General features: G+C 39.3%; 1 protein-coding gene across 4 annotated transcripts; it reads right to left on the bottom strand.

Moving 5' to 3' along the window:
• Nucleotides 1-206: 206 nt before the first annotated feature.
• Nucleotides 207-17,191, bottom strand: LOC121166831 (dynein heavy chain 14, axonemal-like). Of its 4 annotated transcripts, none has more exons than XM_040996130.1 (4): nucleotides 11,112-11,261; nucleotides 4,127-4,195; nucleotides 2,875-2,990; nucleotides 207-1,061 (listed from the first exon to the last, which is right to left on the bottom strand). In XM_040996130.1, exons 1-4 carry the CDS (start codon nucleotides 11,121-11,123, stop codon nucleotides 995-997), a joined length of 264 nt encoding a protein of 87 aa, XP_040852064.1. In that variant the 5' UTR covers nucleotides 11,124-11,261; the 3' UTR covers nucleotides 207-994. The 4 variants fall into 4 exon arrangements, with proteins under 4 accessions (XP_040852064.1, XP_040852063.1, XP_040852062.1 ...); XM_040996129.1 differs by having other exon boundaries at nucleotides 208-1,061; nucleotides 4,127-4,282; XM_040996128.1 differs by lacking the exons at nucleotides 207-1,061; nucleotides 4,127-4,195 and adding exons at nucleotides 14,542-14,699; nucleotides 17,114-17,191 and having other exon boundaries at nucleotides 2,877-2,990.
• Between the last annotated feature and the right edge of the window lie 1,759 nt (nucleotides 17,192-18,950).

The raw sequence follows: 18,950 nt of genomic DNA, 5'->3' as shown, positions 1-18,950 counted from the left end.
ACAAAGACAATTTAGAAAACCTTATGGTAAATCCTAGAGAAAAATAAAATCACCAAAATGAATAAATCAATAGGAAGTCTCAATAGCAGGCTTTATCAAGCTGAAGAAAAAGCAATAGTGAAGTCAAAATATTACCCAGAGGAACAAAATAATCTGAGTTATATTAAATGAAATGAATCAAACCCAAGGATTGTATCTTCTATGATTCTTCTTATATAATATCTTTCTAAAACCATTTTGTCATGTCCTCATTAACAAGCGATACAAATATGCAGTGTGTATCATTTGATCTGTCTGAAGATAAGTACATGTACCTGAACATCCATAATCTATGTAACTCCAACAATATCCTCTTATTGTTAATGATATCATTCCTGGTCAGACAAAGTTATAGAAAGGGGGACATACCAGTGGTTGCCACAGGTTAAGGAGACAGTAGAAACAGGAACAAGGTAACAAGTGCAAATAGCCTAAAAGTCAACAGTAGGGATCCTGTGGTGGTAGAGATGAGTCTGTATTTGATTACACCAAGGCAAATGTCCTGAATATTGCCATGATCATCTAAAGCTTTTGCAAGATATTATCCTCTTGGAGGAAAACAGGAAAAGACAAGTGGGGGACTTATGGTATATTTTCTTACAACTGCATCTTAATCACCACAATCTCAAAAAATGTAATAAAACCAGCAACCCTATTAAAGAAAACCCTGACTCCCGGAGATCCTACAAAACAGAATTAACTGTCTCATACGGCTTCATCCCTCTTCTTCCCATAGGCAAAAAGATGAGATTAGGTGACTAAGAATGCTCACCAAGGTCCTTTATAGTATGGTGATCACAAAATGGTACATTAGGGAAAAAAAGCACTTAAAGTCGGTTAGATTGAATCATAAAGGCAGTGCATTGTGACTTTCTAATTGTACTGTACCTGCTCTCACACTACACTTTCAAACTTTGGCTTTTGAAACTTATATAAACACATGGCATATCAAGACTTACTTGCTCCTTTCTGGCTTCATTCTTTTAACATTCAATCTCCAAGTTACAAAGGTTTTATTAATTCTGAAAGGAAAGACACTTCTTACATTCGGTGCTCATAAGTCATGTATTCATATAGAATATATTTAGGAAAAGCTTAGTATTAGGGAATTCTGTAAAGCACGTATCATCTTGAGTGATGAAATACTGAAGTGTACAAATTCTCTCTCAAGTCATCAACAGAATATAGAGCAAAAGGCAAGTGTAAAGTCATTTTAATTTGCATGGATAAAAGAGTTTGTTATTTCCTTTTTTTCTTTATTTATTTAAAAGGCAGAGTTACAGAGAGAAGGAGAAACAGAGGACTTCCATCTATTGGTTCACTCCCTAAATGACCGCAATGGCAGCAGCTGAACCAATCTGAAGCCAGGAACTTCTTCCAGATCTCCCACGTGGGTGTAGGGCTCCAAGGACTTGAGCCATCCTCCTGTGCTTTCCCAGAGCTGCATCAGAAGTAGAACCGCAAAGGACTTGAACTTGTACCCACGTGGGAGGCCAGTGCCACAGGCATAAGCTTAGTCTACTGCACCACAGTGCCAACCCCTATTTCCAAAATTCTAATAAATATTAAAAAGTATTACTGGGCTAGATATCATCTTGACATTATTCAATATTAATGAAAGGAGACATTTATGATTTAAAAACTCAACCTGTATGAATAACTGAAAAGTCTCCTTCTGTGATTACTTGTCAGTCATAATTTTCATCAATGGAACATATACGCTCACCACTTAAACAATGTCCCTCACCTCAATAGGAGAATATGAGAGACTTATTCAGTACACCCTCACAATCAGTTCCTGAAGAGCCTCTGCATCTTACGAAGAAGAGCCACTTTTAAATAACTGCTGAGGTGTGAGTTTCCTTTTATAGCTGGTTAAGAGCCAGAATGGAGGGGGAAATGGCAGGCATGGGAGGATGGCAGCCAGAAAATTGGCCGATTTTGAAACGCAGAAAATTGAAGGAGTTCCGGAGGTGTCTGGCAGCTCTGAGAGAATCATATATTATTCAAAGAAACTGAGTGAGGCCTTGTAAGTTAGAAATGTCTCAAGTCAGTCTTGTGACTGGGGGCAGGCATCATGATACAGTAGGCTAAGTCGTTGCTTGTGACACACGAATCTCAATGAGGGCCCAAGTTGCCCACCACGGAGACAAGGATGGAGTTCCACATTGCTGGTTTTGGCATGAACCAGTCCCAGCTGTTCCCAAATTTGGGGAATGCAAGAGGATGGAAGCTCTCCCTCTCATTCTACCTTTTAAACAGACAAAAAACTCATTAAAATATTATTTGTTTTCTGAGTCCTCAGGAAATAACAGACGACTGCAAGAAAAGATAGACGTTTGAGAGAAACCAATAAAATTAATTATAAACTAGGTACAAACTAAAAAACATCAGTGTGTTAATTTATGGATGATCTGAGGCTGAGGAATCCTGATGTAGCTCAAGTAGCTGGATTCCCACATGGAACACCCAGAACTCCTGGCCTTGGTCTGAACAAGCTAATGTGGGCATTCAGGGAGTGAGCCGATGCATGGCCGATTTTAACTCTGACTCTGCCTTTCATATAAAATGAATATAGTAAGCTAATATTAATTTCATGAACAAAATAAATCCTAGGAAAAAGTAAAATCAAGACAGTATAAGTTTACTTGACTATAAAATACCGTTTTTGTCATATTCATAATGTTTTAAATGGAGAGTTTTAATACCTAAATAAGTAAGATTTGAAAAAAGATTTTGTGGAATACTCTACTTCTATAATTTTCCATAAATATGTCATTATTATGGTTTAAGAAATTCAAATGACAGAGTTGGTTTTGTTTGTACTCCTCTCACCGGAATTTGGAAAATATCTTGAAATGCTGTAATAAGTAGCAGTATTTTCTTTCCGATAGCCATCGCAAAGTAGGCGTGAGTTCTCCTACATCCATGCCCTCAACTTTATTGACAACCTGCAATTATAAAGCAAAAAAACGTTAATTTCTTTAAAGGTACCATCTTTAAGAAATTAAGAAATCCTGTATTTGACTTATACCTCCTTGCCTTTATAATTAATTTTTCCCACATCTGAATCCTTAGGTACTTTATTTACACCTAAATTTGACACCTGCCATCACTCTGCTTCTGACCTTGCCTTTTCTCATGCTATTTCTTGTGCTCCATCAGAGAGAAGAAGCTTTCTCCCCAGTCTAAGATACCTTCCACAACGGCCTTTCAAATTATGAGCCTCATAATTTTCAGTTTCTATAAAAGCACTGTTTATGAACTTTATTGTACCACCAGAGATAGAGCAGCCCAACATAGCTTATAATCCTACAATCCAGATACCCCCTCATGCCATTCAGAAAAGTCACATCCACTCTGTCAAGGAATTCTTTCTCAGGAGTTTCTCTCTCCTATCCAAATGCTCACATCTGATTAAATTTCTTCCAGAAAGAGTATGCCTATGCCATCAGCAATATGTATCATGTATGTCTCCATGTATACCGACACCATTCTCTTCATTTACACTTGATACGGCATGTTACAGATATTTCCATATCTACACACACTCAGCCTCATATAAATGTGGTCCTGCCCACATATACTTCACAGTTTCAGTTGGGAGATTGGGAAGACAGAGAGCAAACAGGCAGATATGAAGCAAATGATCAAAACAAGGGAGGCTGTAACTACGACTTGCACTAAGTAGCAAAGCACTGTGCAAGAGCATAAATAGAGCATTTCTGTATCTGACAAAGGAGCTCTGATAAACATGCCAGTGGGAGGAGCGTGACCTTTCCGTTATTGATATACTTAATATTATGCCAGAAAAGACCTGTTTTCTAGTTCTTTAAAAGATTGTAAACAAATAAAGGATTTGAGAGGCAAAAAAAAAAAAAAAAATCCCAGAATTGAACCTTGAAAGTGAAAACTCTACCAAGAAAAAACATCACTAGTAATAACTTTGTTCCCAAGAGGATTGTTAAATTTAAATTGCTCTCAAAGGACTGGGTTTCTCAAACACAGAGATAAATTTGTGCTATCAAGTTCTAAGTTCAGCAATATTTTGTTGTTCTGAATGCTGAGAACAGCCATTCAATATTACCTTTGAGACAAACGATGCAGTAACAATCCAAAATTCTTCACTTTGTTTAGCCTTGGAGGTGGACACTACCTGAAGGTCATATGGGTTGTAAAGCGCATTAAAAGGATGAACCCGAGGAAGGCAATATACAAGCTCTCCATCATCATTCAAAGGTTGCTGATGTAAAAAAAAAAAAATCAATTTGACTACAATAACTAATGAAATGACTAAAACAAAAATCATCCAATAAATCAAAACAAGGTTACTACAGATTAAAACTATCATTGTGGAAAGCTAGCATCAAATTGTATCTAATCAAAATTAAACAAGAGTAATCTCAGGAAAAGTAAGCATGCTTACTTTCATTATTAAACATAATTTGGTGATAGAACTTCAGGCAACTTTTATCTATATGCTTATTAATGTATATTATTACTTAATAACCCCAAGAACTTGGTGACAGCCTTTAACATACATGAAACTTTCCACTAAGTTTGTCTGCCAACATCAATGCCTTTTGGCTTATTAAATTTAGCACTTGCTTTTATATTAATGAAGCCTTAAGTATTTACTAGTTACTTAACAAATTTTAATACCAAGTAATGTGTGCACATACATTATCCTTAAAACCATTAGGAGATCAATGTCAACTTTAATATTTTTTTTTTTTTAAGGAAAAGTAAAAAAGAACCCTAGTGCTCTACCATAGTGGCAGGAGGACAAGAAGCAAAACCCGTATTAATGGTGGGGAATGCACCTTTTAAAGGTTTCCCTCAAAGATGTTTCTCCATGAACAAAGAAAATTCCTAGTTTCCATGGTACCTGGCCTTGGGACAAAAGGCCACAGAGGTGCCAGACATAGGACATTCCAGGCCTTGGGCAGATGTGTATTACTTCTTCCTGCTCTCCTTTCAATGATAAAGGGATCGGCCTGAGGCCTTCCCACAGTGGCGGGAGGTAATGGCCGATATTTCTGGTGGGGAATTGATATGCTAATAGCACCCCTGTCCCTTGGGAGAGACATACTCTGGTGAGTTCAAGACATGGTGGGGAAATTCTCTTTTACTCAGGGACCCAGAATACCCAAACTGCCTACTACCCACTCTAACTCCTCTCTCATTCCGCCCCCCAGAAGAAGTAACCCTAACTGCTGTTAGGGGACTGGGACGACGACTGGGAGACTGCATAAGTTCCTTTTGGGCAAGACTGATTTACCAACCCACATGGAAATCCCGAGATGGGCTGTTAGCATAGAGCATCACTGATTGCTACATACCAGTTCATACAAAAGCTATGACTGGGGGCATGTCTGGCAGGGCTAGGTACCAGTACCTGACTGAGTGGTGGAACAGGGGATGGGTCACACTTGGCAGGGTCAGGACACTAACCAACATGTGAGAGAACCAGATCTAGGGATAGATTCACAGGGGAAGTATGGGCCCAATCCTGTGGAAATACAAGTCCCACTGGTTAGCTCAAGAGTTGGGGTGGTGATGGGCTGAGCTAGGTATAACCATAGAACCTGCCATCACTTACAGGTAAAGGAACTGACAACAGTCTGGGCAGCTCAAGGCAGCAGCACCTGAATGTGCATCCAAAAACAGGATGTGGGGTGGGCTGAGCTGCAACTCGAAGGGGGCCAAACAAACCTTAACTCACAAGGAAGAACAGAATCAGGATGTTGCACAGGTCATGCCGAGCTAGGCTCTTACCCTGACTGGTCTGCACGAGCCAGGGATACAGGACACAGCAATGAAGGCAAAGGCTGAGACAGGTGAGGGGCTAAGCCATCTGGGTCAGAGCAACCACTGGCATGCACACAATCTATGGTTGGGAACAGGTCTAACTGGGGAGCTAAGAAGACACCCTAACTGGGTTGGGGTTCCCACTGGTGAGTGCGGGGGCTGGAGTGGGGGCTGTGTTCTGGTCTGGATATGGCTGCAGTCTCCCTTGGCATAAGTGTGGACTGGGAATGGATGCACCAGGCCGGACTGGACTCCAATACCATCTAGTGATCCGGAGAACCAGGGTATATGTAAGATGGACTAGGCAAGGTTTCTGCCCCTACTGAGCCATGTGTGAGCTGTGTCTGGGTATGGATAATCCTTGGCTTGGCTGAAACATCCAAATGTAAGAACTGGAATAGGTTGAAGGCCAGTCAGGAAAGGCCACTGTTCCTGCTAGGACAGGAGATGGACTAAGTAGGGCTGGCTCATGGACTCACCAGTATGCATGAGATCTGGCAATGGGAGAGGTTCTGATGAAGAAGCCTGGGCAACTCCTCTGGCAGGACACAGTAGATGCAGGTCAGTGCAAGAACCACGATAAGGAGCAGCCCAGACCAGGCCAGGGAAAGGTACCTACTGGCATACATTTAGCATAGGTCAGAGGCAAACCAGGCTGAACAAGTTCACATCACCCGTTGGCAAATCTGAGCTCCAGAACAGAGTGTGGGTCAGACCAGGTTCAGTCGCAACACATACCAGTGTACATTATGGCTGGGATTGGCTGCCTGCTGGGCTGGGCTAGGCTATAACCCTCACCAGCATCAGCTGGAATTGGGGGTGGGCCAGGCTTGGTCAGGCTACAACACCCATTGGCAAATGCCAAGGTGAGGTAGGCCATACCAGACTGGGCCACAGCACCCAACCAGCACATGTGAGAACCAGGGAAGGAGGGGGCAAAGCTGGCAGGGGGAATGTGGAGGGCTCCCCTGGTGGGCAGCCACTCCAACTGGAGAGCGTGAACTGGGATGGGGGCAGACCAGACCAGGCAGGGCTGCAACACCTGTGGGCCTCATGTAAGCTAGATCAGGGAAAAGCTAGACTAGGCTGATTGCGCCTTCTGGTGCAAGCATAAATTAGAGTGGGTGAGGGATCGTTGGGCTTTAGACTGGGGGCTAAGTCTATCAAGCTAAACTCCAGAACAACCTGGAGAGTGCATAATCCAGGAGAGGGAGTGGCCTAGGAGGGAAACAGTGGGTGCCTCCCTCTTGGGTTACCACTCCCACTGGAGAGCATGAAAACCAGGATTGGGGCAGGGGTGGCTAGACAGAACAGCACCCGTCAATATGTATGTGGGTTGGATAATAGGGCAGGTTAGGTTGCAATGGGCTTCAATGCCCACTGACATGTACGAGAGCTAAATGGCATGTGGGACAGACTGAACAAGTCTGTGGTACATAGTGGCAAGCATGGGAATCAGGGTTGGGTTAGGCCTGGAGGGGGTTATAGGGAGTCACCCCAACTAGGCTGAAGCTCCCACTGGTTTTTGCATGAGGGCAGAGTATGAAGTGGGTAGGATCGGGCTGGACAGCAACAACCATTGGTTCGCGTAGAAGACATGGCTGGAAACAAAACTGCAAACAAAATTGCTGGACCGACCCAGCAACTGCAACAACCAGCATGTGCATAAGCTGATTGAGGCGACGGACTGTGCCAGACCCTGTACTGGCAAGCACACACAAGAATCAGGTCTGGGATCACCTCAGACGAAGTTTCTCTGGGGATCCCTCCAACTGAACTGCTGATCTCAGAACCCCAATCATGAAGAGACTATCAGCCAGTGGATTCTGAAGAGATTTCATCATGCTTGTAGTGGTGAGATTGGCAGCAATACAGAACTGTTCAACTATGAAAACTGCATGAACAGGACCTTCAGAGCATGCCCCAAGTCAGAGACCTGGGAGGGGTGGGAGCCTGGGTGGGGCTTTTCCTTTTATCTCTTTCCTTACCAAGGACACAGAAAAAAATTAATAACATAAATGTGGAAACAATGGTCTTACCCAGTTTCCTGTAGCCCTTGACTCTTCGTGCCCTAATCAACTATTTAAGGAATAATTGCCAAAATAAAAGAATTCTAAAAGAAAAAAAAAATCCAACTCTGAGTAAAAGCATGTCCTGAACTATGCAATAAATGATATTAACTGTCTGTCATTTATTTGGTATTATTGAAAAATCTTTCCCATTTCTAAAAATGCTTAAGTGAAATTTATTTTACTTTAAAAGGATTAACTTTTATTAATGAAAGCCATCTAAAATTATAAGGAAGTCTAATTTGGTCTTCTTTGGGTTACTGAGATATATTGTTAAAACTACTTAATATTCAGTAATGTTCCCACAAACTTCTAAATAGTTTCTCACTGAAGTGATTTTGAACCCCGTTTCATAATATTTTTATTTTTGGAAGGTTATTTATTTCTGTCTCAGTTGCTTCCACCTCCCTCCCTCCCTCCCTTCTCTGTCTCTCTCTCCCTTCTCCCTCACTCCCTTCCTGTCTCTCAAATGAAATGGAGGGAAGAAAATCTGATTTTAAAATGACAAATAAAGGCAGAGTGATGGCTCACATAGTATATGTGCTTTGTTATAGCTATATGGTCATTTGAAACATGCGTTCTCTAAATTATGTTTCAAAATGTGAGGTTACTAGAAACTTAGGTTACATACAATGCTTTTACACCAATTACACATATAATTTAAAATTCAGCTAGAGAACCATAATATGTTCCAGGTAACAAATTCTTCTTCAAATGAAATCAAACGTATGTTCATATTCTTACATACAAATAAAACACTTTCTTTGGAAGTCCATGGCACCTTGTGTAGCTAGGACTTCTTTTAATTACTAAATACACTGTCAAGTCCCATGGCACAAGTTTCACCTCATTTAGTCTTCGCCACTCTGGGCATAACTATTGTCTTCATTTCAAGGTCAAAGAAAACAAAGCTCACAGCGGGCAGGAACATGCCCAAGGTAGTACAGTGTGTGTAGATAATTAAAATTAGGTGTGTCTGTTCCCTTTATGCATATACTTTTTAATATTGTGCCACCTCCAAACAATGATCAAAAGAGCATCTATTCTCCTAAGAACAATCTAGAGTAGCAAGGCACCAACCATGGCCAGGTGCCAGATTTTGTAAATAAATCTTGACTGGAACATAGTCCCTTCTGTTATGTCCTATGCATGCCTTTCCATTACAATGACAGGAATTACATGGCTGCAAAGTCTCCACTAGCCACAAGCTGCTCCTTTTTCAGGAAACAGTTGGTTGATCCCTTGTTTGCAGCAACGGTTCTTGATTGCTCATCAGATCACCAGCAGAGCTCAATAAAATGTGGATGGTTAGGTCCTTCCAGTTTACACCTTCAGCCTACTGAATCAGAAATGAGAATATGTATTCCTAATGCAGCCTGAGCTGAAGCTGATGTTGTGACCTGTCTGGGGATTGCACCATGAGAATCACTCAGCTGAAGGTCGGAACACAGGACGTTGCTCAGCCAGTCTGCTGTGATACACCCGGAGGAGGGAGAGCCTAGGTCTTGCCAGGACTTCCTCCCTTGGGTAACACAATCTTGGACAAGATCACCTTTTTCTGAACAAAGAGGCTAATGAGTAAGGACAGAACAGAAAAGATAAAGAGATTATGGTGTGAAAATCAGGTGCCAACAACTTGCAGTGAGGACAGACTGTCAGAAAAATTACACTAGGATATCTTTTTAAATCACAACATACACGCACACACACACACACACACACACACTGATAATAGAGAACAAAGTTTAGATTCACATTTCAGGCAGATGGCACCCCGAGGACCTGATGAGAATAAGTGATAAGAGGAGAGACAAATATTTTGAAGTATTATAGCCTTATCCTATCCATTTTTCATTCCTTAAATAAGTAAAATAAAGCGATGTTTAGTACTTTAATCAGCATTTTCCACTCAACAATTTGATGCTAGTGTAACAATAGAAGGAAATGAAACAAATGAACTAAAAATAAAAATTAAAACAATTTGGAACAATTTGTTTTTATAATTCAAAATGGAATAAAATGGTGGAACAATACCTTTTGTATACTCTTTGGAATATATTTTTCACAAGGTCTATGTTTCAAAGTGTGTTGTGGTAATGTCATTGGCTAATCAAGCTTTTCTCTTAGCCTAAAAATATTTCTTATCACATCATCATCTTTTGGTTCTGGTATAAAATATTAAAATAAAACTCTGCCATAAGTGCAAAGAACAGCATCCCTTAAGGATAACTTATTTCAAATTTTGCTGTATAAAGAAAAATATTTACATGGCAACCTAAAAGTTTACACAGAGCACAAGTACAGAGAAAATTAGCTATTAACAGGAGCAAAGAAGGAATGGTGTTTATCCACCTGGGTAAACACCACACGGGGTGGATGCTTAGCCCTGGGGTTGAGGGTCCGGTTAACAAGCACATGTGCCACACTGGCATGCATAGACTCAGTATACACACCAGTGGCCTGACTCCTGCTTCTTGCCAATGCACACCCTGGCAGGCAGTGGGGATTACTCAAGTTGTCTTATGAAACATTGCCCAAGTATAAATTATTCAGGGGGACTTAGCAGATTGCAAGATTCTGTAGCCTTCTGGAAAATGAAGGCACGTGGAGGAAGATAAGGAGTAATTTCCAAAGAACAAAATTTAAGGAATACCCATGTTCTAAAAACCTAGAAAGTTTCTAAAAAAAACCCTGAATTTCTAACAGAATCTTGAATGCTAACTAAAAAGAAAAATATAAGCGGCTTTAAAAAGTTCATGGCATTGTTACCTTATCTTTTAATTCTATTTTTTCAGAAACCCTTTTTACTCACTGGTATGCTATACTCAGACTTGGAGAAAGTCTGGCCTACATTCCACTTTTACACTGAGATAAGAACAAACAGCACAGACAAGCAAGAAATTTCAAAGTTCAAGTGGAACTTTCTAGAGGAAAATCATTGGAAAATAAAAATAAAGCACAGCAAAAGTTTAGTTTGTCTATCCAGTTGCAATTCCATATCCTTTATTACCATAATGCCACCTCATTACAAAAATCATAGCTTTCAGAAATTGAAAACAATTCTTTAAGCAATCAAACAGAAAATTCAGTAAATTGTTCTGAAATCAGTTTCTGTGTCAGCACACAAACCACAGAGCAATGTGAAACAGCCTCATGTTTCCTCTCAATAGGAGGGTTGAGAGGAACACTCACCTGTGGTATCATAATGTGGAACTTTGGCTTTCCTCATCCTGGGACACACTTGGGTTTCATCCTCTTTTTCCTTTGGTTTCTCTTTCTTTTTAGGAGTCCCTGGCTTCGGAACAACTACGGGTTTTTGAGTAATACCTTCCATGAAATAATCTGAAAATGAAATCTTAGTTCGTTAACCAGCAGGTGCTATAAATAATGTCACAGTACACATTTAATGCAATGTAGTCGCTCATCACATGAGGCTAACGCTCATCACGTGAGGCCATAGGCCCTGGGTCAAACTGCCTGGGTCCCAAGCTCAGACATAAACCTTACCACTCACGTCTGCAATCAACCCTGTGAATTATTTGCCTGTGTCACTTTTCTCAGCGTTGAAGGAAGGTTTTTGTTTTTTTGTTTATTTGTTTGTTTATTTGTAAGTGTCACATAGGTTTGTTGCCAAGAATTAATTCACTTAAAGCACATAGTCAGTGCTTGCTAAGGAGCCATGCTGTTAATTTTACTATGACAGTACACTTAATTTTAGCCAAAAGGTCAGGAAGCAGCTGATTCTATTCCTTTACATCTTTAATGTGTGACTTCTCATGAAATATGGGAAAAAAAACTCTTTATTAACCGTAATTTGGCAACTGAATCCAGAACATATTTAGATATAAATGTTAAAAAGTAGCAAAAGAAAGTCTACTTTTCATATTTTTTTATGGCTTGCATAACTGGCACATTTTAAGCACACAGAAGAATGGAAAGGTTATCGAAAATAGGACATTTTATAAGTGAATGGATTTCACAAGTCCTCATTTATTTCATATCTATGTAGTACAAATCCCTGAGCTACGAGGTAATAGGAGTTTAGACATAATAATCACAAACAAAATAATTACAAAATAAAGAGCCTGTCAATTGCTGATGAAGAGAGCCATTATCTCCAGTTTGCATAACCAGAGATCACACACCAACCCTGTTCCAGGCATCTGAGGGTAAGGTCTTCAACTGTGACTTGGGGTCGAGGGGAGGGGAATACAGATGGGGGATGAGACAAAGACTGGGCTGGTACTGCAGCTCAGCTGGTTAAGACATAATCTGCAATGCTGGCAACCCACATCAAAATGTCCACTTGAGTGCTGGCTGTTTCACTTCCATCCAGCTCCTTGGTAATGTGCCTGGGGACACTTGCAGAAGTTGGCCCAAATCTCTGGACCCCTATCACTCATAGAGGAGATCCAGATGGAGTTCCTGGCTCTACTGCTTGGGAAATTAATCAGTGCATAGAAGATTTTCCTTCTTTCTCTCTAATTCTGCCTTTTAAATAAACAAATCAAAGAAAAATTCAAACATTGTCCAGACCACAATAAGATACTTGGTTGGCTTTATGAATATTGTACAAGAGTTGTGAAAAACGTCATCCATCTTTAACCTGTTCCATGAGTTTCTCCCTGCTCCTTGCATCAACAGGAGCCCTGACGACACCACCGAGCTCCTCGTGTTAACAGGAATTACAGGTATTCAGCTCTCTGAAGCAGCTATGGTTTACATTCTCTCCTTGGGTGGATAGAAGACAGTGATCAGGATTCTCTTTCTCCTTGATCTCAATCACCACTTCCAAATCATTACAACTTGCCCTCTTTTAAAGATAAGCTCCAGCTCCTCTGAAGTTCATGTCTTTTTGTTGCACTGTACTCTTCCACTTTCATCAAGAGCATTAATCCACTGGAACATAACTTTCTTATCACCCATTACCCTTTCATTTCTGTTTACCCTGTTTGTTATCCAGGGCAGATTATGCTGTCTTTCCACACACTCTTGCCAATTTGCTAAGCTCTTTCTCTTTGGTCTACATGGCAAAACATCAACCTTGCACAAACTCAAACCTATGAGTTCTTTAAAGCTGCACATCCCAGTGCTGTGAGACATCCCACAAGTAGATGGGTTGGTAGTTTTCCGTTTTAATTAAGTACTAATAGACCCTGGACACATAAGAAAAATGTTATTGTCTTATTAACTTGCTCTCCCAACACTCTTCAATGACTTCAGATTTTCACACTGCAAAAATCTTTAAACCTTAACCTTCCAGCTCTCTCCTTCAACAGATCTCAATGCCTAATTCCCTGGGAACAGAGGAGAATCCCTGTAACTTGCCACTGCCAAACAAACCAACAGCTCATGTTTGTTTTATTCCTCCTGGTTTAATAAAGAGGGAAGGAATGTCTTTCCTCTTATCCAAGATCAGTCCTTGACACATCATTTTGCTTAGATCCCATTTCTCCATGCATGCACCATTAAACTTGTTCCTTTGCACATCCAAGCAACCCCTAACTTAAACAAAATATATTGTTTGGCCATCTCTCTCCTGTTGTTAATCCGTGCTTGTCTTTTGCAACAGTTGAACTTCACAACAATTGCATACTCTTCTGTTTCCTCCTCCATTTCTTTATCCAGAAATCCTACCAAAACACAGCACACAAGTAAGGCCAATGGGCAGTTTTCAGTCATCATTTTACTGAAGTTGTTGGTATTATCTGGTCTTCAGACTACTCCTTTCTTACATTTTTTAAAATTAAGCAATCCATAAAAATATACACATTTGTGGGATACATATGACCTCAAACCCTGATCATTTCTTTATAGTGAAACCATTTAAGATCCCTTCTTCTAGCATTGTAAAAAATCCACAGTTCATTACTGCTGTCTGGAGTTGGTCTAGCATGCAGTAGAAACTAGAGCTGCTTGTTCCTGTCCACTGGTTAACTTTTCTTCATCCTTCTTTCTCCTTACCACTCTTTCCAGTCTCTGATAACCACCATGCTACCCTCAACTGCTGTCAGGCCAAATTTTCTAGATCAGGCTTCATCTGTCTTCGCCTGGTTTACCTCACTGAGTCTAATGGCTCCTCCCACCCCCACTTCTGATGCAACCTTTTCCTTTGTGATGAACAAAAACCAAGGCACAGCACAGAGAGAAGACACTGGGGCCTTGAGAAAATGCTGCCACCACCTTTGAGATCTTCCTCACCAATTAAAAAATGCACATTAGATGATATTCTCTAAGCAGGGATGTCGATCACAGACTGCTATAAAAATAGAAATGCCAAATATTCTTGGTGGCAATGATGTCCCTATTGCTATTTTTATTTTTATTATTGTGGGTATTTGGATTCTAATCAGTATTCAAATTGTTTAAACAAAAAGTCTTTGAAGACCTTTCTAACTGCTATGATGAATGAAAATTAATAAAATATCAAACCTTATATTTTGAAGGTAAACTAACTTTTACTTAATTTCTTATTTTGAGGCCATTTTTAAAAACCCTTTTCATCTTCATAAAATAAAGGATTAAGCAACATGCCTAGTCTTCCTCTCTGTCTCTCCTCCTCTCTGTATATCTGCCTTTCCAATAAAAATAAATAAATCTTAAAAAAAAAAAAGCAACATGCCTGGGTAGTAATCTTGATCAGTTTCTTCTGTTTTCCCTGACTGGAGTAATCCAGCGAATTTTCTTGGTGCGCCATAGGTTAAGGTCTCCTGTTCTTCTGTTTCATATAGTTCAGTCTCTGTTGCTGTAATTTCTTCATATTGTTCATATGCTACACATCTAGTAGGACAAAGAAAATATTCTGAGAAATATAAGCATCATCATACCAACAAGACACACCAAACTGTTAGCGCACTATTCGGAATTTCACTTTTGTAATTGCAATGGCTTTTTATGGTAAACACGCTACAACTTAAAGATTGAATATTTATTTTGTACTTTATAAGAAAGTGTAATATCTGTCCTTTTGAGTGATTTTTGAGCATGCATTTTGAAAACAAGAGCCAAAATAATTACATTGGAAGTCAAATAGTTAAGTACTCAACAGAGATAAGTGGTTTTAGCATAAGAACATAATGCTATAAATTATTAGTAAAAATGCAAAGTGAGAAGGGATATAAAAATCTTGATTTCATGTTAGATAAAAAATATTATCCATTTATATTAGTGGTAGAACCAACTCAGGACACTCTTCTGAAATTTTACATTTATTTATTAACTTCCTTTATGACAAAGTGAAAAACTCAACTCATTTAAAGTAAAATCTTCCCACAGCATATCAGACAATTGTCTTCTCTGTAAATGCTGGAAAAAACATTTTTCAGCAAATCCCAAATCACTGTCTACAATCTATCTATGCAGGAGGTCATATTTTAAGGCAGCAAAGGAAATTCAGACTGTGCAACTCCTTTTGTATGTGTGTTGTGTGTGTTGTGTGTGTGTGTGTGTGTGTGGTGTGTGGGTGTGGGTGGTGTGTGTGTGTTTTGGAGGGGGAGTCCCTATTGGTGTATTAAACAACAATAATCATATAACTAAGAAGGCGCTACTTTTTTCAGGGACAAGTAAGGCATAAGTTCTTATTCATAAAGCTTAGAAACAGACAGGAAACAGTCAGCAGGGATGCACTCATAACTCACTGGGTGGGACACAAAGATTAGTTACTCCTCACTGGGGTATTGAAGATTTCTCTGCACACCCCTCCTAAAACTGTTCTGCACCTAAACTGTTGACATATGTCTTGTTAGAGTTATAGAGTTAGACTACCTGAAAAACAGCCAGGTTCTGCAAAATCATGCTTTAATGCTATAAACTGCTAAATACTAAAATTAAAGTAGACATGAGACAGCTGAATAGTAATCTATAGCCATTTTAAGGTGTATAGAACCCAGTTGTATGTAAACTAACAACTGAAATGTCAATGTAGAAGCATAGGATGTGGTTCAGAACTTGCACTCTTTTTTTCTCTCTCTCTTTCTCGTAACATGTTGGTTACACAATACCATGTCAACTAATTCCATTACGTTATAAATTGTTACTGATGTAATGTTGGGGCTTTTAATTGATTGGGATGATACTCTGTCAGCTCTACCTTCAGACAAGAGATGGTCTCCCCAAGAAACCGTTGAACTTCTCTGGACAATAAGATGCTGGACTCTGCTTTGTAGATGCTTGTAATGAAAGAATTTCAACTGAATTTGAACTGTGGTAATGCAACAAGGTGGAGGAATCCACCATGGGGGGGGGTAGGTTTTGCGGAGGGGAGGGGGGAATCCCAGTGCCTATAAAACTGTGTCACATAATGCAATGTAATCAATAAAAAAAGGATAAAAAATAAGTTCTTATTCATAAGCAGTTCATCAGGTATCACTAAATATGTTCTCTTTGAACTCTTTTGAGACCCCATTGGTTTATAAACATTTTGCAAAGTTTCCCCTTGAAACTCTAACCTACAGACACACACACACACACACACACACACACACACACACGGAGCATCTGTGCCCAAACATTGCCTACTATTCCTCAAAGAATCTCAGAATTTCATCTGGGACATTGTTCTTTCCCATAGTTTCAGTCTTGGAGCCTTGTGGCCTGGGAGACTGGAAGAACAAGAAGGGGAAGATGGTGCCCAGGGGCAGACGTGGGCACCCACTTCTGTAATCAACCACTCACTCATTTCCACCCTTGGCCCACACAGGGTGCCGAGGTGCTGACACCCCCCAGCCTCTGGCTGATTTGGCTGCTGCTGTGGCTTCCTGTCTTGCATTGGTGACAGCATAGATGCTGATGCCCCAAGAAGAATGTGGGAAAGGACAAAACACACAGCTGTGCCCAAACTTCTTCCATCTGCTTGGTGCTGCCACTTTCTGTATGAAGTCCACATCTGTTATAAACCTCCCTCTGTGTGGGGTTTCTCAGTTGTCTGTTAATTTCCCATACCCATCAACTCCCTCTTACTTTTTGGGGGGGCGGTGTGCATATCCAAGCTTAGTCTCCAGGGGAGACCCAGCTACCAATGTTGATTTGTTTTGCTAGGAACTCAGTCCCTAAGAAACTAAGGTCTTTACTGACCAGAGCCTTTCACTATCCTCCACAAAACACAATAAGTTTTACACCTTGATGGCTTACCAATGCTGTAAAAATCATATTATGAGGGTGGGGGGAAATTTCATTTTACCATATCTTATGTTTACCTTGGTTTTGTGGTGCTTTCTTCTTCGTATTCTCCTTGAGTTAAAGTAGTAAAATCAATGGGTATAAATGTGGCCATTTTTTTTTTAATCTGGAAGAAGTAACAGTATATGAAAATTCACATTGTTTCTATAACCTAAGAGACAATTTTGACAGTTTTGTTACTAATTTCTATTTTTGTTTCAATTTAGTCTGAGTTGATACATGATATGACTATTTTTAAAATTTAAGACTTATAACCTGCCCCATGATCTATCCTCAAAAATATAATATATCTTAGAATGTGTGCTGGAGAGGCCTGTCATTCCAGTCACACCTGGGAGTGATTTAACTCTGCTTTTGTTGTGCTGATTTTCTGTCTAAATGATCTGTCCATTCCTGAAAGTGGCATGCTTTGTCACCCACAATTATTTTACTGGAATCCAGCTCTATGTTCAAGTATATTAATATTTGTTTTATATTTTTGGGTGCTCTGATACTGGGTGCATAGAGAGTAGCATAACTGCCATTTCCACTTCCTGAACTGAACCCTTTCTTTATTATATAATGCCCTTGCTTGTCTCTTTTCACTGTTTAGATAAATCCTATTTATCTGATATAAATACGGCTACTTCAGTTTTATTTTGGGTTTCATTTGTATGGATGATCTTATTCTATCCCTTCATGATCAGTCTATTTGTGTTCTTACAGATGAAATGAGTTTCATGTAAGCATTATACAACAGAGTTTTTTTTTTTAAGAAAAAAAATCCATCAATCACTATATGTCTGATCATTGGAAAATTTGACAAATTTGCATTCAAGGTCATTATTCATAGGTAGCATCTTACAATAGCCACTTTCAAATTTTATCATAGTTCTTTCTTTCTTTTCTTCCCTTCTAATTTTTTGTGATTAAGTGATTTTCTCTAGCAATGTGATTCATTATTATTACTATTATTTTGATAAGTGTACTATGGAGTTTTAGTTTGTTTTTACAAGATATTTTGAAATGATAACAATTTGGCAATAATAATAAAGATAGGAAACAAGAAAGATAAGAAAGATTAAAAGTCTGCATTTACATGCTAAGACTGTACTTGATTTTACATCTTTGGAATCGCCTGTCTCTCAATATAGCATTGAAAATATTAGTGTTCACTGTATGTTTTACTTTGTAACATTTCATTTCATTTATTTGGTAAACAAAGAAACAAACTAGAGCTGGAGCTTGAATCCAGGCACTCCAGGTTATGATGCCCAATCAGCATCTTCACCACTACGCCAAACATCTATTCTAGATTCATCTGATTTTCTAAGAGGGAAATTGATGATCAAATTGGAGAACCCAGCCACATGTTACTTAGTGAAATATCCAAAAAATAAAACCACACCAAAAATTTAAAAATATAGTAAAAACATTAAACACATAATTAGCCTATGATCTAGAATTTTTAGGTATATATTCAAAACAATTAAAAGCAGGAACTTTGGATATTTGTTTTCCAAATTTCAGAGTAATATCATACACAATAGTCTGAAACTACAAACAACCAAAATACCCATCGACAAAGAAAATATAAAAAAAAAAAACTAAATGTGGTGTACATATTATCATGTGATGCATACATACAATGGAATATTATTCAGTCTTCAAAATGAAATCCGACTACACACTACGACACAGGTGAACACGAAGACATGTTAAGCAGAACAAATTAAACACAAGAAAATAAACATTCCGCTAGATTCTGATAATCAGAGAGAGTGAAAGACTTAATGGAGCAGATTCTCTCGGGTGAAAAGAATTGAAAAAGTTAAAAATCGCAATTAAACTGATAATCACAGTAATAGAAGGGGC

The sequence above is a fragment of the Ochotona curzoniae genome, unplaced genomic scaffold, assembly GCF_017591425.1.
Source record: "Ochotona curzoniae isolate NIBS_2020 unplaced genomic scaffold, NIBS_Ocur_1.0 patch245, whole genome shotgun sequence".
NCBI lineage: Eukaryota > Metazoa > Chordata > Mammalia > Lagomorpha > Ochotonidae > Ochotona > Ochotona curzoniae.
Note: the sequence above shows the minus strand (reverse complement) of the source record. Positions and strands in the feature narration are given on the sequence as shown.

Coding starts and splice junctions, on each gene's coding strand:
- LOC121166831 (XM_040996127.1), bottom strand. CDS start 17,190: ATGGCCACATTTATACCCATTGATTTTACTACTTTAACTCAAGGAGAA. Junction 14,700..17,113: donor GAAAGCACCACAAAACCAAG/GTAAACATAAGA, acceptor TTGTCCTACTAG/ATGTGTAGCATATGAACAAT. Junction 4,196..11,111: donor TCCACATTATGATACCACAG/GTGAGTGTTCCT, acceptor TATGACCTTCAG/GTAGTGTCCACCTCCAAGGC.